This window comes from Neofelis nebulosa, chromosome 15 (assembly GCF_028018385.1).
Source record: "Neofelis nebulosa isolate mNeoNeb1 chromosome 15, mNeoNeb1.pri, whole genome shotgun sequence".
In the NCBI taxonomy this organism is placed as follows: Eukaryota; Metazoa; Chordata; class Mammalia; order Carnivora; family Felidae; genus Neofelis; species Neofelis nebulosa.
In genome coordinates this window covers 74,344,591-74,370,676 of record NC_080796.1, presented here as the reverse complement: position 1 = coordinate 74,370,676, position 26,086 = coordinate 74,344,591, and the positions used below count along the sequence as shown (strand labels likewise).

The following is a 26,086-nucleotide window of genomic DNA, read 5'->3' as shown; positions in this document are numbered from 1 at the left end:
TTACAGTCAAGAAAACCAAGGACTGTAAGTGTTTTGCTAAAGATTACACAGTAAGTAGCAAACTGGGATCTGAGCCTAGTCAATCCGATTTCTGAGTCCATGATCTTAATCACTATTTGGGATTTTCAACAAATTGAAGGGAAATATACCAATGTGGAGCTGGAAGACTTGTTCATTATTAAGAAAAGCAATTATACAATTTTTTTATTTGGCTGGACATATAATCAACGCTTGATTAAAATGCTGAACAAGTATATTCTAGTAAAAGTTTCCAAGTAACTAAAATATAATTATTTTCTTGACTTTAATCTTTGTTAGAAATTAACAGTAACAACATAGTATTATTTTGTCTAGGCAGAGTGTGCAGAACATGGCTCCATCTTTATTTTGTTGATGACCTCTAAGTACAAAACCCAACCTAACATGGTACTGGAGACACAAGAAGTCATAGGAGACTAGGTGGAAAGTATACTGATCCAAATTACAGTCCCCTGAACTCATTCTGCTATGTTATTTCCATTTTCACATCTTTGCAGATATCTTTCCTGCCGAGAGCAACCCCTCTAAGCCTTACTGAATAACTCATATTTATCCTTTAAGACCTGGTTCCTCCCCCTTGCAGGAAGCTATCCTTAACCTTTCCTCTCCCTCCACAGATCTAATAACTTTCTCCCTTCTCTACCTGGGAGAAATGTATCACACTGCATATTGTAATTTGTTAACAAGATGTTGCTCTTTCTAGATTCACTACTTTGAGGCAGAAAAAGAAAAAAAAGTCTTCTCTTCTCCCAACACCTAAATACAGAAATGGAAATGAAATAAGCACTGAAAAATGTTGGTTGAATGACAGATGAACAGAAAGACTACTTGTTAAACAGAATTAAACCTTGGCTTTATCTACAGTTTTGTAATTTTTTTCCCTTAAACACACACAAAATTAACTTAGATATCTCCCTTTTGGGGCACCTGGGTGGCTGAGTCAGTTAAGCATCTGACTTCTGATTTCCACTCAGGTCATGATCTCACGGTTTGTGAGTTCAAGCCCCACATCAGGCTCTTTGCTGACACTGCAGAGCCTGCTGAGGATTCTCACTCTCTCAAAATAAACAAACTTAAAAAATCTCTCCCTGTAGTTTCAAAGTGATTGCTCTTTTTTTTCTTTTAACGTTTATTCATTTTTGAGACAGAGAGAGACAGAGCATGAACGGGGGAGGGTCAGAGAGAGAGGGAGACACAATCTGAAACAGGCTCCAGGCTCTGAGCTGTCAGCACAGAGCCCGACGCGGGGCTCAAACTCACGGACCACAAGATCATGAGCTGAGCCGAAGCCGGACGTCCAACTGACTGAGCCACCCAGGCGCCCCAATTGCTCTTGTTTCTTTAATGTGCTTCTGTGTCTAAATTTTAACTTCCCAACGTATGTGATCACTTAGCCTGATGTAAACTATACTTGAGATTTACATCCTCCAATCCTCTCTGAAGACCTTTATACTATAGTACTGTTCACCCACTAATTACTATACATGATTGATTCACTCCATTTTCCCAGCTGTCAGCTGTTTCTTCTTTCGAAGACAATCATATATATATATATATATATATATATATACACGAAACACACACACACACACACACACATATATATATATATATATATATATATATATATATATATATATATATATGTTTAGCTTTTTTGAGAGAGAGAGAGAGCACACACATGCGAGCAGGGAAGGGACAGAGAATCCCAAGCAGGCTCCACACTGTCATTCAGAGCCCAACTCAAGGCTCAAACTCACAAACCACTGAGATCATGACCTGAGCCAAAAGAGTCGGACACTTAACCGACTGAGCCACCCAGGCCCCCCTCAAAGATAATCTTTTAAATTCTCTCCATTCAAAGAATGGAGGCTTCTTATATTAGTACACACCTATATTCTGGCCCTTTCGTTTTCAGCAGTGCTGAATTTTAGGAAACCTTATTAGGGGCACCTGGGTGGCTCAGTTGGTTCAGCATTTGAATTCAGCTCAGGTCATGATTTCGGGGTTTGGGAGTTCAAGCCCCACATCAGCCTCACCACTGGGGGGTGCAGAGCCTGCTAGGGATTCTCCCTCTCTCTCCCTCTGCCCCTTCCCACTTGCTCTCCCTCTCCCTCTCTCTCTCTCTCAAAAATAAATAACTTAAAAAAAAAAAAAAAGAAACCTTACCATAAGTAATGTGTCCTCCATATTCTAAATAGTATCATTTATACTAAGAAGCCAACAATATAGTTACTTTCTAATCTAACAAAAGTCCACCTGTGGTATCAGGACAAACAAAACTGAATGAGAAAAATGACTTAATGTCAAGTGTGGAAAAGATAGAAAAAAATGTAAAGCAAGATTACATCAAAGATTCATGACTTATTTCCTATGGGACTATAGCATAAGATGTAACAAAAGATAAGTTAACCAAAGTTTCACTAGAGCTAGCATTCACATTCATAATTATAACTGTCAGTGTTTTATAGAAGGCTAAATTTTACTTTACTCACAATCACTTCAAATCTCAACACTTTGATTTATCTTCCTAATAGGAATATTTACTTTCTTTTTCTACAGTGTTTCTACTCATCATGATTATTATGCTCTGTACCATGATTCGTATTTAACAACTGAAGCAATGGTATGGACTTTCAAATGTCCACAATCAGAATTTCAAAATTCAAAATAATGTTATTTTATACTCTTTAAGTCGGATTTTAGACCAATTCCGGCTCCTGTTCAACATTACCAGTTATCATTGGATTTCTTTTCAGTAATTGGGTCCAGTTGGAAAATCAAGAACAAGAACACAAAAACATTTTTTAGCGTCTTGTCACTATGACTTTAAAAAAAAAAAAAAGACTACAAGAGACACATTATTTCTCACTTTGTACATTAGAAAAAAGCTGATAAGCTTTTCTGGCAAACACAGAAACTGTTCACGCATTTTTCAACGCAAACATCTAAAAGCAGTGAGGTGAATTCTACGCCATTCATTTCTAATAGTTTGCAGAGGGAATCACAACTGACAGGTAAAAGAGATTAGAAGTAGTTTAATTCCACTTATCAGATACTTTTATTTAAAAAGTTATATAAACCTAACTATGAAGCAATAATTCCCCATTTAAGTGTAAAAAGAACGCACACACTGAAGTATTTATGAACGAAATGATATAATATCTGAAAGGTCTGTTTCAAAATAAGCAAAGTGGGGAAGAAGGCAGAGAGGTCACGGATGGGGACAGTGTGATAGCTAGGTACGGGTTACTGTTGCAGCTGGATGTTGAGTACATAAGGACTCACTACACTAATTCTCTTTATTTTTGTTATGTTTGAAACTTCCTACATTTAAAAAATGAATCAAATAAAATGGGAAAAGGTACACATACAATCCTGTCATCAACTTGCATATGTCTAAGAGCAAATGACTAAAAACTATGATGAAAAGCAGGGGCACCTGGGTGGCTCAGTCAATTCAGCATCTGACTCTTGATTTCAGCTCAGGTGATAATCCCAGATAATCCCAGGATTGAGCCCTGTGTCGGACTCCATGCAAAGCATGGAGCCTGCTTAAGGTTCTCTCTCTCTCTAAAAAAAATAAATAAAAACAATGAAAAGCAAAACCAATTAATGCTAAAATAAAATTTTATAGATTAGATGTTCAGTGAAAATAGATGTTCTTGAAAAAACAAGGTTATCAAATTTCTGTCATCTCTTAAATCCATAATTATGTTGTGTCAACCTCACACTGCCATTAACCACCCCCAATGTAGCAGTCACTAAAATACTCATTTCTAAAACATGAAATGTAAGATTGACAGTTATCACTAAGAAGACAAATCGTAAGTATGAAAAAGCTAACCTCCCCACACAAAATATAAACAAAAAAATTTTCAAGAAATTTAAAGAAATAAATAACTTGAAAAAACTAGCAAAATATCTCAAAATAAAACAAAAATTACTTTCACTTCCCTCTTTCATGGCAGCCAGGTTTAAGGTATGTAATCCTTCAGGGCACCTGTGTGGCTCAGTCTGGTTAAATGTCCAACTTCAGCTCAGGTCATGATATCCTAGTTCATGGGTTTGAGCCCCGTGTCGGGCTCTGTGTCGACAGCTCAGAGCCTGGAAACTGCTTCAGATTCTGTGTGTGTGTGTGTGTGTGTGTGTGTGTGTGTGTCTGCCCCTCCCCCACTCACGTTTTGTCTGTCTCAAAAATAAATAAACATTAAAAAAAAGAGATATGTTACGCTTCTGGAAGGGCTGGCATAAAGTGGACTTCACAGCAGACATCAGTAAGACTATATGCACCTTTAAAAATCTCAGGCAGCAATATGAAATTTTTAACCAGAGATAAATCACTCACACATATGGTAAAACTTCTCTACTGTGTACAGCCAGACCATGTTGGCAGGACTGAACACAGTCACTTATTCGTGAGGTATGGAAGACAACGACTAAAACCTCAAATGGTCCTGCGAGAGTGCAAAGACACAATGCCTAGCAAGACACAGGGAAGTCATGCTCCATATTTCAGAACACAGCTCAAGACTATGCCGTGAAGATTGCTTTCATTTCTTGATCCTCAAAGATCCTGAATAATCTGCAATTATTACAAGCATTATTTTTTAAATTACAAACTATCTCATACATATAAGACTAAATACAAATTGAACTATATGCACAGATTAACAAGACACACACGTATGTAACGTTATTTTAAAAACCCACAATCTACTACCCAAGTTAAAAATTAGAGAAAATATTAAACTCCTCACAAATCTACACAACACACAGGCCATGACAATGAAGAGAAGGGATAATCAAACCACTTTTCTCCAGACCTTTCCTTACCTTACCAAGTCCTGTGATCTGTGCTATCCAAACACTCTCTGAATTTCTTGTTCTTTTAAAAATTCAGTAATTATAGGGGCGCCTGGGTGGCTCAGTCGGTTGGGCGGCCGACTACGGCTCAGGTCATGATCTCACGGTCCGTGAGTTCGAGCCCCGCGTCGGGCTCTGTGCTGACAGCTCAGAGCCTGGAGCCTGTTTCAGATTCTGTGTCTCCCTCTCTCTGACCCTCCCCTGTTCATGCTCTGTCTCTCCCTGTCTCAAAAATAAATAAAATGTTAAAAAAAAAAAATTAAAAAAAAAAATTCAGTAATTATTTAAAAAGGGGGGGGGGGGGCGAGAGGAACCTGGGTGGCTCAGTCGGTTAACTGTCCAGTTCATGATATCCTAGTTCATGGGCTCGAGCCCCGCGTCGGGCTCTGTGCTGACAGCTCAGAGCCTGGAGCCTGCTTCAGATTCTGCGTCTCCCTCTCTCTCTGCCCACCCCCCACTCTCTCTCTCTCTCTCTCTCTCTCTCAAAAATAAATAAACATTAAAAACATTTTTTAAAAATTCAGCAATTATTTTAAATTTCCAACACTCAATTCACGGGTAGTCTATCAAATAGCTACTGCATTTTACCCCAGAAGCTTCTCGGCCTTTCGTCTAAGACCAAGTGCATTTTTTCCCCAGTAAGTGTTTTCTGGATGCATGAAAACCCAAAAATGACATTAAGACCTTTGTTACAAACTCACTACAGAAATACGTCGGAAACAAGATAAGGAATACCACCCAAGTATGCCTGGTTTTCAAACCAGAGAGCCTTCGGCCAAGAACACCAGGTGATACCAAAACACACTCGATAGCTGCAAAGTCCCGTAGACAGCAGGAAGACTACCGCTTCCTGCGAGTTAGTGACGGCAGAAACCCTGCGATTAGGTCATGAATCCTCGACTTCTGGGAACACTCGTCCCTCCTCCTCGCCCTCTGGAGCCACCACCTTCGTACCATCCTTCGCTTCAACTGCACTAGAATCCCTTCAAGGACTGAGGGCACGTGATTACTCACCCTTGTGTCTGCTACGTAGAATTAAGTCAATGTTTGTTACAAGTAAGATAAACTCCCAGGAATGAGCTTCAAAAGCCTGAGACCCAATGCAAACCTGGGAAGAGAGGAGTTTAAGAATAAAAAGATAATGAAAAAGAATGAAGCTATATATTTTTGCGCGACACATTTTCTTACCACCTAATTCAGAATCCTGTACGAACACTGCAAAAATGAGTTTGTAAAGAATAAAATAAAGACTCGACCTGAAAGCTCTCCTTGCTCGCAGCGTGCTCAGAAACGGTCACACAACCTGTCACCTTAAACTCATACCAACATCTTCATCTGCAAACAAAGCTCTGTTTTGAAAGGGTTTCAAATGAGACCTAAATGCAAAAAGGTTCTACTTCATCACAATTTAAGTTCCTGACGTGGTGTGCACAGTGTGACTGCGCTTATGCTCATTTAACGGTCAGGGTCTGCCATCAAATTCTCAGGATACGCGACCCCCAAAAACTTTAAAGAACTGCTAATCTGGCCTATCGAAAACATGCTACTTTCCAGACGTCGAGCCACGCTAGCTTAGGTTCAAGAATTTTCCCCTCGTATTCACTGGCGGGGTGGGGGGAGGTGGGGGGGCCCTTACTGCAAAATCAGCATTTGGAAGACCTCCCTCAGCCCAACCCAAAAGTTCCAAACTCCACAGGCACGTATGGCAGCGACTCCCGGATCCCCAAAACAGTTAGCTCACGAACGCCAGAAGAAAATGCGAAATCAGGCGGCCGGCGTCACAAGCTTGCCACCCCTTGGGGTGAGAGCCTTCCGGACCAAAATATCTGGGGTACCCAGCTTCCCTCCAAAGCGAACAGACTTCTCAGGGAAGTTTTTGGGCTTCAATTCCACGCTGGTCTGTCTGCCTGGCCGGCCTGAAAACACCTACGGCGGTCAAGGCAAGTCCGCTCAGAGGCGCCCAGGCTGCCTCCGCAGGGTCACTGAGTCCCACCCCAAGACAGGGAGCGTTTCCCGAGGGATTCTTCCATAAACACCCGCTGAGCGAGGGAGGGAAGCTCCTTCTGCCTCCGTCGAGTCGAGCCGTCGGCCCCCAGACGGCGACCCCGGCACCAGCCCAAGCCACGAAAGCCGTGCCCCCTCGAACACTCAACTGGAGGGCCGCGAACGCCCTGCTTCCGCCAGGAACACGGACCACGGCCCCGGACGCCCGCGGCGCACAGCCCTCCCGGCCGCACACCCTACGCTCCGCGCGCCCGAGCTCCACCGGACGCCAGCGGCCACACACGCCCCTCTTCCCCGCGCGGCGGGGCCTGCGCCCCAAGCCCCCCGCGCGCCGCGGGCCAGCAGCCACGCGCCTGGAGCCACAGTCCCAACTTCGCCTCCACGTGAAAGCGTGACCTTGGAAGAGCATCTCTTTCTGCCTCGATTCCCTACTTCGCGCGATGGGAGAAAACACCTCCTCCTCCATTTTCCCCGAGGGGCAGGGTCACAAAGGAACAGGAAAAGTACTGCGAAGACCAGAGCAGCTTCATTCCGCGCGACGTGGTACTACAACCTCGGGTCAACAGAAAGCCCAGCCCTTCTTTGTACCCTCGCAGCGGACACGGCGGCTGTTCGCGTGGACGCCGTTCCCCCTGCTCGGACCAACAGGCCACTCCCGCGACCACAGGCGGCCCCGGCAGGTTCGTCCCGCCCCCGACCCCACGGGCACACGTGGGGCCGTGCAAAACCCCGCCACGACTTCTCCTCCCCGAGCTCCGACGCGCTCCCGCTTTCTGACACACACACGCACATCCGCCCGACGGGGGCCACCCCGAATTTCATTTCAGAAAGAAGGTGACTTGAAGGGGAACTCCGTGACCCCGCCGCGAGCACAGGCAGGGTCTTCCGGAACGCCTTCCCACTCTGCTGCCCTGCGCACACACGCCGCCACAGCCGCGGCACCCCGGAACACCACCTGCCTCCCCCAGACCCCGCACAAACTACCCGGGCACAGTCCTCAAACTTACGACCCGGGGGTCCCCCGCTCGTTCCCACGCACCGCCGCGCGCCTCGGGGGCACCGCGGCCCCGGCCCCGCCCGCAAGGGACCCTCCGCAGGGCCCCCTCTCCCGCCGCGGACGCCGACCCGACGAGGGGGGATGCTCCCGCCGCGCCTCCCCGACGCGCCAACTAACCTGTCAGGGGCGCAGCCGACTCCGCCTCCCCGCGCCGACTTTCCCGCCCCCTCCCCCCAGGCCCGGAGCCCGCCCGTCAGGGACACCCCTTCCCCCCCCTCCCCCCGCCCCCCGCCGGGAGGGACTTCCCGGTCCGCTCAGGATCCCCTGCCTCGCGCCCCTCCCCCACCCCGCCCGCCGCTCTCCCGGAGGTCCAGGTCCGGGAGGTGACAGTGGCTCCCGGGCCGCCGGGGACCGCGCTGCTCCGGGAGCACTTAGGCCCGAGGCCTCCGCAGGCGGTTGTGCTCACCGTGTCAGAGGCCGAGGCCGAGCGAGATGAGAGTGCAGGGAAGTGGGGAAGGGGGGCGGCCGCCAGCAGGCTCCTCCGCTTCCCCGGGTCCGCGGCGGATCCCCGCCGCCTGTCAGGAGGCGGCCGGCGGGGGAGCGGACTGGCGGAAACGCGAGAGAGGAGAAGGGAAAGGCGTGGGGCCGAGCGGGGGCCACCGAGGGGAGGCGGTCCCGCAACCGAGACGGGGATCGTCTCCCCCTCCGCAAAGCGAACCCAAAATGGCGGCGGGAGCGGCGGCGGCAGAGCGGCGGCGGCGGCGGCGGCTGCTCGGGAGGGAGGGCGGGCGCGAGCGAAGGGCGCCTCGTGCCCCCCCACCTCCCCTCCCAGGCTCTCCCCGCGGCCCCCCCCCGCCCCCTCCCGCCCCCGACTCGGGCGGCGGAGCGCGCACGCCCGCCCGCACGCGCCGGACGGGCTCCGGGCTCGTCGCTCGCTCTCCCACCAACCCCCGCCTTCGGCCGCCTGGCGCGCCCGCCGGCCCGTCCGCGCTCGCTCGGGGGCGCCCGCTCGCACGGCCCCCCGCTCCCCCTCGGTCCCTGTCAGGACGGTCGGGCGCGGGCCCTCACGCGTACCTTCGGCGGCGCGAGCCCCGGCCTCCTCCTCCTCCACCGCCTCTTCTTTCCTCCCCCCCCCTTCCCCGCCCCCACGGCCACCAACCGCCGCCACGGCCGCCGCCGCCGCCGCCGCCGCCTCCTCCGCCCCCCCACATGCCCTCCGCCCCTCGCGCGTGCGCCTCCCACAATCCCCCCCGCCGGACCGTTCCATTCGCGCCGCCGCGGGCGCGGGGCGGGGGGGGGCGGGCGGCGCGGCGGCGGGGCTGCCGGGAGGGCCGCGATCACCCGAGGGGCGGGCAGAGGCCCGGGACGACTCACCTCCCCGGCCGCCGCGCCGCGCCGCCCAGGCTCGCCTCCGCCGGCCGCCGACGGGCCCCGGTGGGCGCGTCCGGGGCGGCCCAGCTCCCCTCCGCCGGCAGGCGGTTGGAGGCCGCGGCGGCTGCGCGGTGAGCCGCTTCCTGCCGGACGGCTCGAGCTCGCCGGTCGGCTGCGGGAGGCGCGGAGCGTGCGGTTCGGCGTCGGCGGAGGCCTGGTGCGCCCCTCGGGCGGGAAGGAGCCGGTGCCGGGGCTTGATCCCCCGCGAGGTAGGGAGCGAGGCCGGGAGGGCCGGCGGGCTCCGCGCCGCGGACCGGCGCCGTGGGGGAGCCCGCGCCGCGGTCGCCTGGCTCTCTTTGTGTTTTTCTCTCTAAAGCGAGGCTGGATTTCTTGGGTTTCACGGCACCGTCCGTACGCTTGAGGTTCCGGGGCGCTTTTACGCTTTCCTCTCGGGTGGACGATGCATCCTCACCCTCATTAGGCAGCTGGAGGGTGGAGAAGGACGAAACCGCGTCCTTCTGGTTCAGTGCCGGACTCGATCCCCCCTGTCCGCCGTGTCCTTCAGAAAGTAGTTTTTCTTCGTTACCAGAAAGAAAGGAAAGCCTGGACGTAAAGATTAGTGGACTCCAAGTCGGCCTTCGGCGTTGGCGTCTGAACTGGAAGAATATACGTGAGGTAGGATTAGCTCCTGGGCACAGGGCAGGTGGAGAGCCTTCCGCTACCGTTCACGGCCCTGGCGATGTAGGTCAGGTTTGGGGGTGTAGCGGGCAATGTGTGTCCTGTCCCCTCGCGTCCTTAATAAAACAAGGCAAAACGGGGCCTGACACACTCCTCGGACTTCTGCGCCAACATTTACTTTTTCTTAATGATTGAACTGGGGAGAACTATGGATTGACTGACTTTGAAAACCCAAAGTGTGCCTACTCTGGGAGTTCTTAGTCTCCTCCGTAGGGTAAAGCAGAATCGATTAGGGGAAGGATCACCTGGGTTCCCCTTCGCTCCACGTGCGTGGACTTGCAGGGACCTAGGGACCCCTGTGAAAATCACTCTGCTAGATTTCCCCCTTGCTACATTTCAGTGTATGGATTGGGTTTTGTTTGCTTCCCCCCCCCCCCCCCCAAAGTAAAGAGGAAATCGGCTTTAATTACCTCGCTATATACTAGCCTTTCCTAACCACCTAAAGTCCTATCTCGGGGAACCCATTCAGGTGTACTTTGATCTTTCTTTAATTGTGTCACATATGCAAATGTGTTACCCTGCCAACATTTTAAATTTGATGGCTGGGAGGAGGCCTAACACTTCTTTTGTATTTTATAGCCCTAGTACTAAGTGAGTCATGGAAATGTTGAAAGAATGTTCAAAACGAAAAGTCTCTGGAGCGGAAGAGTGAGCATTTGTGGGATTCCATGTAGGGAGAACACGTGCTCCCGCTTCTTAAACAGCACTTTGAGATAGATCATCTTAACCCCCATTTTACAGATGAGAAGCCTGAGGCTCAGAGAAGTCTAGTAACTTAACCTTTAGGTTTCACTCCGCCTGTCTTAAAAACCTTTTTCAGGGACTCTTGATCTCAGCTCGGGTCTTGATCTCAGGGTCGTGAGTTCAAGGCCCTGCCTTGGGCTCCGTGCTGGGCCCGAAGCCTAAATTTTACAAAAGCCAAAACAACAACCACAAAAAAGACCTTTTCATTGTACCACGTTGTCTTTGCAGTAAACATTTGTCATCACCGATATAATTACATATTCTACCAAGAAAAGATACTTAACGTTATTCCCCGACACCAGTGCGCGAGGAAGGTTACTTACGGTGTCTGCCTTCATCTTGCTTTCATGAACTGTCAGCTAAGTATCGACAAGACAGTACTCCGTTTCTTGTGTATGCCCCAGTGCCTACCAAAATATGTCAAGCGTTCAGTAAAATGACCTTTTTGAACGAAGGAAACCTGAGTTCCTTGAACCAAGGAAGGTATGGAAGACAGAATAATGGTTCCCCCAAAGATGCCCACAGCCCGGTCCCTGGAACCTGTGGATATGTTTGTTATGTGGCGAGAGGGAATTAAGTTTGCTAATCAGCTAACCTTGAAACAGGGAGATTATCCTGGATTATCCGGTACGCCCGCTGTAATTACAAGAGTTCGGAAAAGATGGCAGAGGGACGCAGTAGGGTCAATGTCTGCATGCTGCTCTGTGACAAAGGCTTGGCCAGCTGTCGCAGCTTTGAAGATGGAAGAGCAGCCTCTCTGAACTGGAGCCTCCGGAAGGAACACAACCCTCCACACGCCTGGCTTTTGGACTCCTAACCCACAGAACTCTGAGGTGACGAATGTGTTGTTTTTGCCACTAAGTTTGCGGAAACTTGTCACAGCAGCGGTAGGAAGCTCCTACGGCAAGGGGAGGGAGCCAAAGCGTGATTGAGCTCCAGAAGACCTCCTTGGATTGTGGATTTCTGCTTTAATGCAAATGAGGGTGTGGTTCACCTGCAACTGTGCCCTAAGCAAAGTGACGGGCACTGGACAAAGCTGCCTACATTTCCAGTCTCTCCCTGCTTCTCTGTTTCTGGGGACAGTCCTCGAGCTTAGGTGGGCAGCTGGGTTCTAGGCTGGTGCTGCACAGCAGCTGTCTTAGCTAAGCTCTTCAGATTCGCCTACTGGAACAGAAGTAAGTAAACATTTATTTCGTGGTGCTTCCTTGCTGCGCTGTTGGCTAAATGCAGTTTACGTGAGCAGGAGGGGCGCCTGGGGGACTCCGTCGGTTAAGCATCCGGCTTGAGTTCGTGGGTTCGAGCCCTGTGTCGGACTCTGCGCTGACAGCTCAGAACCTGGAGCCTGCTTTGGATTCTGTGTCTCCCTCTGTCTCTGCCCCTCCCCTGCTCACACTGTCTCTATCTCTCAAAAATAAATACATGTAGACAAGCAGGAAAACTTCTTCACTATATACTTTAAAATAAGATTTCAAGTGTTAAAAGAAAAATTTAAAGATAAAACTTACCTGGAATATCATCATTGACTTCACATTTGACAAGTTAAGAGTCAGTGCTATATAAGCATAATAGTCTGTAAATCATTTTCTGTTTAAAAAGGGAAGAACTCTGAAATTTGGGGGGTGGGGGTACTGAGATTTTAAACTCATGCTTCAGGTGATGGATTGCCTTTTAGCAAAGTGGAAGTTGACCCTCCAGGCTGCATGGGTGCAAAGCCCAGTTCTTCTCCTTGGCTGTGAAACTTGGGTAGAGACTTCATAACACAGCGTAGATTTCCATACTACCTTCTAGAAGGTCTTCTCCGTTTTAGAAATGGGGGAAGAGACGCACAAAGTTTAAGTTGCTCAAGGTCACACAGCTGTTAAGTAGGAGAGCTGGGATTCAGATTTCATCACTTAGATTCTGTGATTCATTTACCCTTCTTGCCATACATGCCACTCCATTTTCTTTGTAAATTGGACATAGTACTTACATCATAGGATTGTTGTAAAGGTAAAATGAGTTAATTCACATAAAGCACTTAGAACAGTGCCTGACTTATAGAAAGTGTTTGTAATATGTTAGCTATTGCTGTCGTTGGAGCCCTAGATATTTTTCTGATGTGCTTTAGTCACTGGAAGAAAGGAAGTACCAAAGTGGTGCTCCTTACTTCCGCCTTTACCGGCACAGCCCTTTTATCTTCTGTATGTCAGGACTGTCACTGCTCTTAACTTGGTGAAAGGTAAATTACGAGAGGGGGCAGTGTCTGGAAAACACACTCTAGTGCCCTTGTCCTACAGAGAGGAAACTTGGTCTCAGAGAGAAGAAAAAAACAAGAGTCCCACAAGCTTACAACAACGTTATTTTTTCCTGTAGAAAATGTTACCTGGAAGGTATTCATCTGAGAAACCAAAGGGCTTGTCAGACAGTCTGAAGGTAGACTGGGATGTGGTGTTGGGGCAAGGACCCGCTATTTTTAACTATTTATCTTGAGCCCTGCTCTCGCGTGGTTTGATGCACAGTAGTATAATTCATGCAGAAAATTGTGTGTTAGCTTTTAAGGATTCACTAAGGGTTTGCTGATTTAATTTTACAAAATTTACTCTCTGCCTGGATGATAGCAGTGGTTCAGATTCAAAAAGTGCAAAAGACACCACTCTCCCTTTTCCTGCCCCCATAGGAACCTATTTCCTCTCCTTGAAAGCAACCGGTATTATCAATTTTTGTATGTCCTTCAAAATATGTACCTTTTTACGAGCAAATTGTGTACATGTTTTCCCCCTTTTACACAAACAGTAGCTAACTGTATACACTGTTCTGTGCTTTTTCCCCACTTACTGTGTGTCGGACATTTTTGCTCATTAGTTTGCAGAGAGCTGCTAGGTGGTTTTGTTTTTAATCGGCCGCATGCTGTTTCATTGTATGGGGATGTACGGGGGGGGGGGGGGGGGGGGCAGATACTTAATTCTTTCCTTTCCTTTAATATCAGAGGCAGGGTTGCAGCTGAATAATCTCATATACACAGCAATTTCTGTTGTTATTATGTTACTGTAAAAATGGTTTCTAACACGGACACGTTAGTGAGGTTTGGACAGTTTTTACTACGTAAACAACATTGCCAATATTGCTTATTGCTAATAACATTACAAATAAAAATCAAGAAAAGAAAGTTACCTACAACATTAGCACCTCAATAGATCGGATTATTTTTTCTATGTCTTTTTCCTTAAGTCTTTATGTGTTTCTACTTCAGAACAATAATCTAAATCTACAGATGGGTTGAGATCACTGTAGGTATACCACTGAGCCCAAAAATCCTGGGGTGTTAAGGCTGGACATGCGTCTTCACGGAACACGCCTCGTGTGGGGGCGTCTGGGTGGCTCAGCCAGCTAAGCATCTGGCTTTGGCTCAGGTCATGATCTCACGGTTTGTGGGTTTGAGCCCCGCAACAGGTCAGCATGAGCCCCACTTTGGGTAAAAAAAACAAACAAAAACACGAGCCCCATGTTTCTTCTCTCTCTCTCAGCCCCTGGTGGGATCCTCACTGTCCCTCTCTCTGCCCCTTGCTCACTTGCGCCCCCCCCCCACCCCCCTCTCTCAAAGAAAAGAAAAAAGAAAACTCTGATGTGTCATGAGTCTGGGGTCCACTCCTTGAGGAATTTTGCAGGTGCGGGTATTAAGGAAGATCCAGAGTGTCCCCTGGCCCGGGAAGCAATCGTGATCCCTCCCCCTTCCCATCCTTTGCTTCTGCACCAGGAGAGTTCGTGTCATTGCATCAGCCCTCGCCCCCCTGTCATTCGGGGACCGAGTGCGCCGCTGCGGCGAACTGGGGCCTGCGGGAGTTTGTCGTCGTCGTCAGCGTCTCGAGGAAACTCCTCTACCTCTGTAGCCCCAACGCCCCTCTAAGGGTCCACATGTGGGGAAGTAGACCCAATGAGGATTACAGAAGGCAGCACGACAGCTTCTGTGTTTTCTAACAAATTACAAAAGCAGTGACGTTAGTCTTAACCAGAGTTTTCCTGTAGGATTCGAGACTTAGAACGATGTTTCTCAACCTCAGTACTCCCTGTTGATGTTTGAGGCTGGGTGATGTGTGGTGCGAGCCTGTCCTGCACATTCCAGGATGGTTAGCAAGGTCCCTGGTCCCTCGTCTCTGCTCATTAGATGTCCTCCCCCCCCCCCCCCCAAGCTGTGACAACCAAAAATGCTTCCAGACATTACTAAACGTCCCCCAGGGGGCAAAATTGCCCCAGTTGGGAGACACTTGTTTGGAAAAAGAATTGCTGATTGGCAGGAAATCAGTCTAGCTTCGGTGGAGCAAAGTCATGGCAGAGTATCCTTTCCGTCTGAATTCCTAGCGTGGGAGGTCACAGTAATGCCATTATGCATGTCACGTCTTCATTAAAGGAAGGCGTTTGACAGTCTCCTTATGACACACGTACTGCGTGTCTCCTTGGTGGGACAACCATACCCAGAGGCCCCGCGCTCAGTAGGTCGACATTCCCTCAGCCGGGACATCTGCGTGGCACTCCTCGCTCCTACCCGCACAGTGGAACCAGCTGGGGAGCTTTAAAAACTGCCAACGTCTAGGTGTCCCTACAAGCGGTTGTGCTTTAGTTGGTCTGAGATACGGTCTGGGCGTCGGGCATTTTCAGCGCAGGCAGACCCGGTTTGGCTGCGCTCCCACGGCCGGCCCGGTGCCACACACGGAAGGTTTGCGGGAACCTGTGGGGAGCGCGTCTGTCGGTGCCGTGTTTCCAGCTGCGTTCGCTCACTTCCTGTGTCTGTGCCACGTTGTGGTGATTGTCACGGTATCTAGCCCTTTCCCAGGAGTACATTTTTGTGCTGATCCGCGACGAGTGACGTTTGGTGTTACTGCTGTGATGGTGTGGGGGCCACCACGAGCGGTGCCCTGTAAGACGGTGAACTTGACAGATGCTCCGCCGACGGCCGTGCCCCGTCTCTCTCCCTTCCTCAGCCGCCCTGTTCCCTGAGACACGGCAGCAGTGACATTAGGCCGATCACTGACCCTACGACGGCGCTGAGTGTGCAGTGAAAGGCAGAGTCTCGCGCCCGTCGCTTGAAATCGGAAGCTGGCGGCGATTCGGCTCAGGGGGGAAGGCGCGTCCGAAGCCCAGACACACTGAACGCTTAGGCCTCCCGCACCCGACGCTTGGCCAAGTTGTGAACGCAAGGGAAGGTTCTTGAAGGAAATGAGGAGTGCTGTTCCAGGGAACACGCGGATGACGAGAAAGCTAAACGGCCTTACTGCCGACGCGGAGAAAGTCCGAGTGGTCCGGACGGAGCATCACACGCACCACGTCCCTGGTCCAGAGCCCGGTCCAGAGCAAGGCCCGCGCCGTCTTCCTTCTGCGGAGGCCGAGCGAGGGCAGGAGGTCACACGGGCGCAGCGAGACGCTGGCTGAGGCCGGTCCTGAGGTCTCGGGAAAGAAGCCGCCCGCGCGACACAGAAGCGCCGGGAGAAGCATCCGGGGCCGATGCAGAAGCCGCGGCAAGTTCTCCGGAAGATCCAGCTGAGAGAATTCACCAGGGTGGCCACGCTCACCAACAGATCCTCAGTGTGGACCAAACAGTCTCATGTTGGAAGGGGACGCCGTCCAGGACTCTCGCGGCCAGACGGGACAAGTCAGGGCCCGGTTCCCAAGCTTCGAAGGACGGGCCGACTCTTGTCAGGGGCTAACGCGGCTGGTGACTGTAAGCTGAAGCTCCTTGACCTTCCCCAAATTCCTGGGGCCCGTAAGGACTTGGGTAAATCTTGGGGCGCCTGGGGCGCACAATCAGTTCAGTGTCCAGCTCTTGGTTTCTGCTCAGATCATGATCTCACGGTTCATGAGTTCGAGCCCTACGTTGGGCTCTTTGGTGGCAGCACAGAGCCTGCTTGGACTCCCGCTCTCACTTCCCCACCCCTGCTCACACTATCTCTGTCTCTCTTATAAATAAATAAATAAATACATACATACATACATACATACATACATACATACTTAAAAAAAAAAAAAAGAATTTCACTAAATCTACTCTGCTCTAGGAATGGAACAACAAAGCCTGGAGGACGGCACATCTGTTTACAACGTGGGTGACTGAATGTCTTAAGTCCGCTGTTGAGACCCGCTCAGAGAAAAGATCCCTTTCCACATACTGTCACTCATTAAAGATGAATCTTGGTAGTTCTCCTCGTCTAAAACTTTTTTAAGTGGAAGCTAAAAATACTACAAACGGTTACCACTTGCAACTATTTATGTGGCTCAAGGTTTCCAATATTGTGTGTACAAAATAAAAGCTGAATTTTATTTGATGCTGAAACTAATAAACTTTTGGGGCGCCTGGGTGGCTCAGTAGGTGGAGCCCCACATCAGGCTCCGTGCTGACGGTGTGGAGCCTGCTTCAGATTCTGTGTCTCCCTCTCTCTGCCCCTCCTCCACTCATGCTCTCTCTCAAAAATAAACATTAGGGGCGCCTGGGTGGCGCAGTCGGTTAAGCGTCCGACTTCAGCCAGGTCACGATCTCGCGGTCCGTGAGTTCGAGCCCCGCGTCAGGCTCTGGGCTGACGGCTCGGAGCCTGGAGCCTGTTTCCGATTCTGTGTCTCCCTCTCTCTCTGCCCCTCCCCCGTTCATGCTCTGTCTCTCTCTGTCCCAAAAATAAATAAAAAAAAAAAAAATGTTGAAAAAAAAAATAAACATTAAAAAAAAAAGTCCACTTATGATGAGCACCGAAGCATGTACAGGATTCTCGAATCACTGTATCATACGTGCATGCGAAACTAATGTAACACTGCATGTTAACTGTACTGGAATTTTTTTACAAATTACAAAACCAAGCTGCAGTTTTTTTAGATTAAAGAAAACTTTTTCTAATGTTTATTTATTTCCGAGAGACAGACAGACAGAGCATGAGCAGGGGAGGGGCAGAGACAGGGAGACACAGAATCTGAAGCAGGTTCCAGGCTCCCAGCTGTCAGCACAGAGCCCGACGTGGGGCTCGAACCCACGAACCATGAGATCATGACCTAAGCCGGACGCTCAACCAACTGAACCATCCAGGCGGGGACTCTTAATCCCCTTCACCCTTTTGTCCCCTTCCCCCCACCCATCTCCCCTCTAGTAACCATCAGTGTGTTCTCTGTAATTAAGAGTCCCGTTTTTTGGTTTGTCTCTTTTTTCTTTGTTTTGTTTCTTGCGCATACGAGTGAGATCATATGGTATTTGTTTTTCTCTGACTGACTGATTTCACTTAGCATTGCACCCCCTATCTGGATCCATCCGTGTTGTGGTGAGTGGCAAGATGTCATGTTTTTGTGGCTGAGTGATATTCCTTTGTATGTGTATATAGCTTCTTTATCCATTAATCCATCAGCTGCTTCCGTAACACGGCTGTCGTAAATACTGCAGTAAACGTAGGGGTGCGTGTATCTTTTCGAATAGTGTTTTTGTATTCTTTTGGTAAATACTCCATGCTGGAATTAGTGGGTCCTATGATAATTCTATTTTCTATTTTTTAAGGAACCTCTGTACTGTTGGCCGTAGCGGCTGCACCAGTTTGCATTGCCACCAGCAGCACACAAGTGGTCCTTTTTCCTCCACATCCTCGACAACACTTGCTGTTTCTTATGTTTGCGGTTTTTGCCATTCTGACAGATGTGACACATTGTGGTTTTGATTGCATTTCCTTGATGATGAGTGATGTTGAGCTTCTTTTCATGTGTCTCTTGGTGATCTGGATGTCTTCTTTGAAGAAATGTCTGTTCACGTCTTCTGCATTCTTAATTGGATTATCATTATTGCTATTATTTCGATGTCAAGTTGTATGAGTTCTTTTTTTTTTTTAATTTTTTTTTTTTAACATTTATTTTTGAGACAGAGAGAGACAGAGCATGAACAGGGGAGGGGCAGAGAGAGAGGGAGACGCAGAATCTGAAACAGGCTCCAGGCTCTGAGCTGTCAGCACAGAGCCTGACGCGGGGCTCGAACTCACGGACCGCGAGATCACGACCTGAGCCGAAGTCGGACGCTTAACCGACCGAGCCACCCAGGCGCCCCAGAGTTCTTTATATATTTTGGATACTTACCCTTTATTGGGTATGTTGTTTACAAATATTTTCTCCCATTCAGTAGGTTGTCTTTTAGTTTTATTGATTGTTTCCTTTGTTGTGCAGAAGCTTTTTATTTTGATGAAGACCCAATAGTTTAATTTTGTTTTTGTTGCCCTTGCCTCAGGAGACATATCTAGAAAAATGACAGAGAAATTATTGCCTGTGCTCTCTTCTAGGATTTTTATGGTTTCAGGTCTCACACTTAGGACTTTAATCCATTTTGAGTTTATTTTTGGTGTATGGTGTAAGAAAATGTTCCATAAATTCTGATTTAGAATTTTATCCAAACTATTTCTAGTTCTCGCCGGTTAACTTTATAACTAAATGTGTAAGACGGTGTACTTATGAAAATTTTTATGAAATAAAGATATCTACAAACTCAAGTAAGGTTCAATCTTAATAAAAGCGACTTTGATAATTAGTTTTTCTTTGCTAAGATCAAGATCGACAAATAGCTGCACAGATGAGTGATTGAGGCCACCGAGGAAGAAATCTGGCATAGTGATAAGAACGTAGGCTCTTAAGTCCGACGACCCTGTCTGCATCCAGGATTCTCCGTTTCTTAACACCACCGAGGTTTCCATGTATCACCACAACTGTGACTTTGCAGCTCCTCCCACAAAGAGGTAAACTCTGCTTCTCACCCTTTGTATCTGATCTGGCCTATGATGGGCTGCAACAGAATGGGACAGACGGCCGGTTCTGAGCCAGGTTTGAAGAGGTCTTCAGTGTTTGGCTCTCTCGGACCTTTGCCCCCCGTGACAAGTCAGACAGTTCTGGGATGAGAGACGGTGTGGAGCAGAGTTGGTCATCCCGGCTAAGGCCAACCGTGACCAGCCAGCCAGCCCCAGTGCATGAGGACCCCCACCGGCGATAGCCACACCCGGTCCAGAACAGGAACCAACCAGCCTGCAGCTGGAGCCTTGTCAACAGTAGCAACGGGTCCTTGGTCGAGGCCACTGCATCCGGGGTGGTCTGTTGGGCAGCAACAGCTGGTACGCTGCTCGAGAAGGGCGCTGTCCTGGTAAGATGACAGAAGCACGCGGTGTCTGTCGCAGTCAGTCTGACACGTACTCCGTGTGTGTCGCTTTCTGCTGCTGCTGCTTCATTAGGGCTAAGTAGCGGTGTGTTTTGGTAAGTGGCTTTGTTGAGATTCACAACCCGTGACAGTCAGGATCCTTAAAGTACACAGTTCAGTGGGTTTTTGACGTAGTCACACAGTTGTGTCATCATTACCACTGCCTGGTTTTAGAACATCCTTGTCACCCCGTTCTCCCCTCTCCCAGCCCCTGGCAACCACTGATCTCATTCACTGTGTCAGTAGATGTACCTGTTGTGGACACTTTTCATGCAGTATAATTGGAACGTAGGACACAGGTGGTCTTTTGTAACTGTTTTCCTTTATTTAAAGATCCACCCGTGTTGTAGCATTTATAAGAACTTCGTTTACTGTGATTACTGAATAATATTCCATCGCATGGCTACACCACACTTGGCTTTTATCCATTTATTGGTCGATGGACATCTGGATTGTTCCCACGTCTCGCCTACTAGGAAAAATGCTGCTGTGAGCATTTGTGAACAAGTTTTCGTGTGCGCACATGTTTTCATAGGCCCTGGATGTATGGTAGAATTGCCAGGTCATTTGGCAACTGCGTGTTTAATCTTTTCAGGAGCTGGCAAACTGTTTTCCAGAGTAGTTGGTTCCATCTTACAGCCCCACCAGCAACGTAGGAGGATTCTAGTTTGTCTGCATTCTCCCCAACACCGTCTGTTCTTTGGATTTTAGCTGTCCTTTGAGTGTAAAGCGTATCACATTATGTTTTTGATTTGCATTTTCCTAACGACTTACGGTGTTAAACACCTTTTCAAGTGCTTCTTGGCCATTGTATATCTTCTTGGGAGAAATGCCTGTTTAAATCCTTTGTCTGTTTTTGAGTTTGGTTGTCTTTGTTGAGTTGTAAAGAGTTCTTTGTATACTATGGATACAAGTCCTTTATCAGATATGATTTGCAAACATTTTCTTCCATTCTGGAGTTTGTCTTTTATTTTCTTCATGGTATCCTTTGAAGCAGAAATTCTTACTTTTGATAAAGTCCAAGTATGTATTTTTATTTTTGTCACTAAGAAACCCTTGCCTGATACAAGGTCACAAAGATTTATTCCTATGTTTTCTTATTTTTTTTAAATTTTTTAAATGTTTATTATTTATTTTTGAGAGAGAGAGACAGAGAGAGAGAGAGAGAGCAAGTGCAGGGGAGGGGCTTAGAGAGAGGGAGACACAGAATCCGAAGGAGGCTCCAGGCTCTGAGCTGTCAGCACAGAGCCGCACGCGGGGCTCAGTCTCACGAACTGTGAGATCGTGACCTGAGCCGAAGTCAGATGCTTAACCGACTGAACCCCCCAGGTGCCCCTCCTCCTGTTTTAAGAGTTTTATTGTATTAGCGCTTCCATTTAGGTTTATGATCTATTTGAGTTAATTTATGTGTGTCATGTGAGGTAGGGGTCAGATTTAATTTTTTTGTTTTAAGGTAAAGGAAAAGGAGGGTTTAAAAAATGACTGTTAATTGCTGGCTCATGCAAGAAATGAATAGTACTGTCATTCTCTGAAAGATAAAGTACTTAGGGAGAACCAGGTTTTGGTTTTTAGTTTTGGCCTTACTGTTTTTTGTTGTTGTTTTTTTAATGTTTTATTTATTTTTGAGACACAGAGAGACAGCATGAGCAGGGGAGGGGCAGAGAGAGAGGGAGACACAGAATGGGAAGCAGGCTCCAGGCTCTGAGCTGTCAGCACAGAGCCCGACGCGGGGCTCGAACTCACAAACCGTGAGATCGTGACCTGAGCCGAAGTCGGACGCTCAACCGACTGAGCCACCCAGGCGCCCCATTGGCCTTACTGATTTTTTCCAGCTTATTATTATTTTTTTTAGTTGAAGTGTGGTTGATGCAATGTTACGTTGGTTTCAGGGGTACAACATCATGATTCAGCAAGTTTGTGCTGTGCTCTCCACGAGGGTAGCTGCCGCCTGTCACCGTAGCCATTAGTATCACGGACTGTCTTCCCCCCACTGTACGTTTTAGTCCCGTGATGTACTCATTCCATGACTGGAAGCCTGTACCTCCTGCTTCCCTTCACTCATTTTGCCCATCCCTTCACCCCACCCCCCAGCAGACATCAGTTCTATTATTTATAGGTTTGTTTCTGCTTTTTGTTTATTCATTTTTGGTTTTGAGGTTCCATATATATATAAGTGAAATCATATGATGTTTCCGTCTTTCTCCTTCCACTTAGCATAATACACTTTAGGGTCCGTCCATGTTGTTGCAGATGACAAGATCTCATCCTATTTTGACTGACGGTCCATTACACGCGCACACACATGCCGCACATCTTCACCCGTCGGCCTATTGTCGGACTCTATCGTTGCTGCTGTAGTTGGCCGTTACAAGTAACGCTGCAGGAAACATGGGCAGTGCATGGATCTTGTCGTATTAATGCTTTTGTATTCTTTGGGTAAATACCCAGTTCAATTTAATTATTTTACATGGGATATCCGGCGGTCCCGGCACCGTTTGTTGAAAAGACTCTTCTTTCCCCCCACTGGATTGTCTTGGCACCTGTGTTCGGAGTCAGCTGTGCTGTAAAGGACTCTTTCTGAACTCTCGACTCTATCCCGTTGACTACAGACAGGCGTGTGGGTCAGACACGTGTAGTCTACAGACATATGCTAATAGCACACGGTCTTGCTCACTGTGGCTTTGTGGTAAGTTCTAAAGTCAGGATAACGTGGACCCTCCAAGTTTGTTCCTTTTTTGCAAAGCTATTTGTGCTGTTATGGGTCCATTGCATTTCCATATGAATTTTGAGGTCAGCTTGACAATTTCTATAAAAATCGTTGCTGGGATTTTGACAGGAACAATATTTTTAAAGTTTTTGGTCATTTTAAGTAACTGCATTCTCAGTGAAACAGTGATGTGATGGAATTTTTTTAAATAGTTAATCTTAAACTATAAAATCTAAAACTGATAGATCAGGGGCGCCTGGGTGGCCCAGTCAGTTGAGCGTCCGCCTTCGGCTCAGGTCATGATCTCACGGTCCACGAGTTCGAGCCCCGCGTCGGGCTCTGTGCTGACAGCTCCGAGCCTGGAGCTTTCTGATTTTGGTACAGGCCTTTTCTGACTTCCTTCTCGTTATGCATTTGAGCTCTCCCTGTGAGAAGACTTATGGAGGGGAAGAGGGCTCTAATGCTGGCGACAGAGTTGCCTCAGAACGTTACATACGGGTGGTGAGGAAGTGTCCCTTCCAGGTGCACCTGGGAGCTGAGATGGCTTAAAGAGTAAAGAAATTCTTTGTCTCTGGGATTTGTTGTCACATTAAAACAGAGAACAGGATTGGAGAGGGGACACTTCCACATTGGAAGAGCAGAAGTAGACAGTGCATGGGGTCTGGGAATGTCGGCAGTTGGACGATGCTAGGGACGTAGTTCTAGTTCAGTGATAACTTTGAGGACTTTTGTCTTCATTTTTGCTTCTAGAAGGCTTGAGATAATTACCATTTATCTTTGATTTTATCATCAGTCATTTGTGTGCATGTGTGTGGTAAAATACACAACATAAAATTCATCACCATTTTTTAAAGGTATTAAAAAAAAATTTAAGTTTATTTATGTATTTTGAGAGGCAGCAAGCACAAGCAGGGGAGGGAGAGAGAGAATCCTAAGCAGGCTCCATGCTGCCAGCACGGAGCCCAACGCAGGGCTCAAACCCACAAACCGGGGGATCATGACCTGAGCCAATATCGAGTCGGACGCTTAACCAACTGAGCCACCCAGGCAACCCCTGATTTACCATCATTTTTCAGTGCACAGTTCCATGATCTCAAATACACTCACATGTTTGTGGGCCATCACAACCATCTAGCCACATAATTCTTTACGTTTGTATAATCAGTTGGTTTTAATAGGAAATCTGCCCCTTTCCAGTACGTACTTTCCAGTCGTAAGCAATGTGTTTAATTTGTGCTCATGCAGAAGACATGAAAAAAAAACTGAAAGGAGAAATCAGTACTCAAGTTTTTCATAGTACGAGTGGCTCTGAGCTTTTATCTTGCAACGCCCTGATTTGTGTATAACCTGAAAAGTAGAATGAGCAAATATTCCTCCCTTCTGCGTTCATTTGGCCTGTCGATAAAGAGTTTTGCTGCAAACAGGTATTTAAAAAGCTGGAAAATGTGGTTTAGTCCACATTTGCTTTGAGATCAAACTTTTGAGATTCCCCATCCCCCCTTTTTAAGGCAACTTCTGTTATTCTTACCTAAGTCGTGTGTGTGTGTGTGTGTGTGTGTGTGTGTGTGTGTACGTGTACATAGCCTTGCTTTTAAAAGCAGTGGGAAGGGGCACCTGGGTAGCTCAGTCAGTTAAGCACCCAACTCCTGATTTCAGCAAAGGTCATGATCTCACCATCATGAGATTGAGCCCCGAGTCAGGCTTAGTGCAAAACCTGCTTGGGATATTCTCTCTCTCTCTCTCTCTCTCTCTCTCTCTCAATAAATAAACAAACAAACTTTAAAAAAAAGCGGTGGGGAAATACGGAAGGATTTTAAACAAGACTTCAGTGGAAAAAATGGATTGGAGAAGTTCATGGCTAGAAGCTGGTAAACCACTTGTTGTAATGTGGATACAAGATGACAGTGTCCTGGTATAGAGAGCTGGTCACATTTTCCTGACTAGCATTTCCCGTACTGTCTAAATCATGGTCAGACTAATGGCCCCAATGACCACAGGCACACGTAGGGGAAGAACTGACCTCAGGACCATGTCATCTGCTCCTTTCTCTCCAGGACCCAGCCCCACTCCAAAGCTGCAACCCACAGCTGTCCCTTATTGGTGGTTGTACCGGGACACATTGGGAAGACTGGGGAAGCAGGTGGCGTGGGCCAGACATTGTTGGAGTCATGTTGGGATCATAAGTGGTTTTGGAGTAGAGAAAGTCGAGGTTGAGCAGAGGGCTTAGGGCTGGGAATGAGCTACTGTGGAAGGTTAGAATTGGCATGGAGGTTAGCTGGCATGGATGGGGGAAGGTGGTGCGAGAGGCGGACAGCTGAGGTAGTTTAGGGGAAGATCGAGGAGAGTTGAGGTTAAGAAAATTGAGCTGGTCAGAGGTGGCACTGGGTGGTGTTGGGTACCGGGTGGTGGCCAGTTGTTAGGGGGTGATGGATGCTGGGGGGTCGTAGCTGCCAAACCACTCCCAGTTTCCGATTCTCTAGGAGGACTTCAAAGTCAGCACGTAGTAGTACTTACCGCTACGAGTTATGGCGGCGAAAGGATACAGCACTGAACGAGCAAAGGGAAAGGACGCCGGGCAAAGTGGAGGAAACCAGGCGCAGCCTCCCGGAGTCCTTTCCCAGTAGAATCACACAGGGCACAGTTACTTCCGCAACAAGGTGTGACAGCGGCGTGAGATGTTGCCGGCCAGGGACACTGATTAGATTCACAGTGCCTGGAACTTGGGGTCATGTAGCCCTTATTTTCTTAGCATTACTGAAATAACAGACTCCCAGAAGGAAAGCGGGTATTCAGCCTAAACCACGCGGGCTGTTTCTATAAATAGCGTAGACATGGTGAGCCACTCTTACCGTTTCTGGGGATGCTGGGGACTCTCCTGTAATCCAGGTTCCTGGATGGCCACTCAGAGGCCAGCAGGTGAGCAGGCCTCTCTGGGGACAGCAGCCCGGGGCCTGCCCTTTCGCCCCTCTCTGTGGGGTCCTGGCCGGCAGCAGGTGGGCGGGGTGTGGGGCCGGGTGAGGCAGGGTCCAGAGCAGACAGGGTGCAGGGAACAGGGGGTGCCTCCCCTCTGCCTGTGGTGTAAACAGAACTTCGTCTTCAGGCCTGGGTGCTTGGTCACAGCCTCACTCCACCAGCATCCAGGACAGTGATACCAGTAATTTGCAACAACAAGATACTAAGGTTCGAAGACCAAGTGAATTTGGGTTAAAATGAAATATCTTTACCTAGTTTTTCTCAAAGACTTGAAATGTGAAATATGCTAATATGTGTTGTAATTATTCAAGAAATGAATAGCTGTTCAGCTTTTCTCCGATTTCTCACCCGTAAGAGCATCGGTGCATTTTCTGACTAGTGAGCATTCACCCAAAGTCCTTTTGGGAACGGCTGCCGTATCGACCTCTGGTTTTCAGACACGGCCCAGGAGCCCTGGAACGCCACGGATAAAAGGGACCCA

General features: G+C 48.3%; 2 protein-coding genes across 13 annotated transcripts in view; one reads left to right on the top strand and one right to left on the bottom strand.

The window, feature by feature from the left end:
- ASH1L (ASH1 like histone lysine methyltransferase) overlaps positions 1–9,096 on the bottom strand; it is a 193,199-nt gene extending 184,103 nt beyond the window's left edge. For 5 of the 9 annotated variants that reach the window (XM_058701885.1, XM_058701886.1, XM_058701883.1 and 2 more), the window contains exon 1: positions 8,373–8,675. The gene's annotated coding sequence lies outside the window, so the exon portion shown is untranslated. Of the gene's footprint in view, positions 1–8,372; positions 8,679–8,980 lie in introns of those variants that run through there. The other 4 variants (XM_058701884.1, XM_058701891.1, XM_058701889.1 and 1 more) reach the window with 4 other exon arrangements.
- Positions 8,777–26,086, top strand: part of DAP3 (death associated protein 3) — a 34,037-nt gene continuing 16,727 nt past the window's right edge. For 2 of the 4 annotated variants that reach the window (XM_058701903.1, XM_058701901.1), the window contains exon 1: positions 8,777–9,546. Coding sequence is in view for 1 of the 4 variants with exons in the window: in XM_058701902.1 (XP_058557885.1) it covers positions 19,430–19,473 (44 nt within the window). In the remaining 3 variants the exon portion in view is untranslated. Of the gene's footprint in view, positions 9,547–19,284; positions 19,474–26,086 lie in introns of those variants that run through there. The other 2 variants (XM_058701902.1, XM_058701904.1) reach the window with 2 other exon arrangements.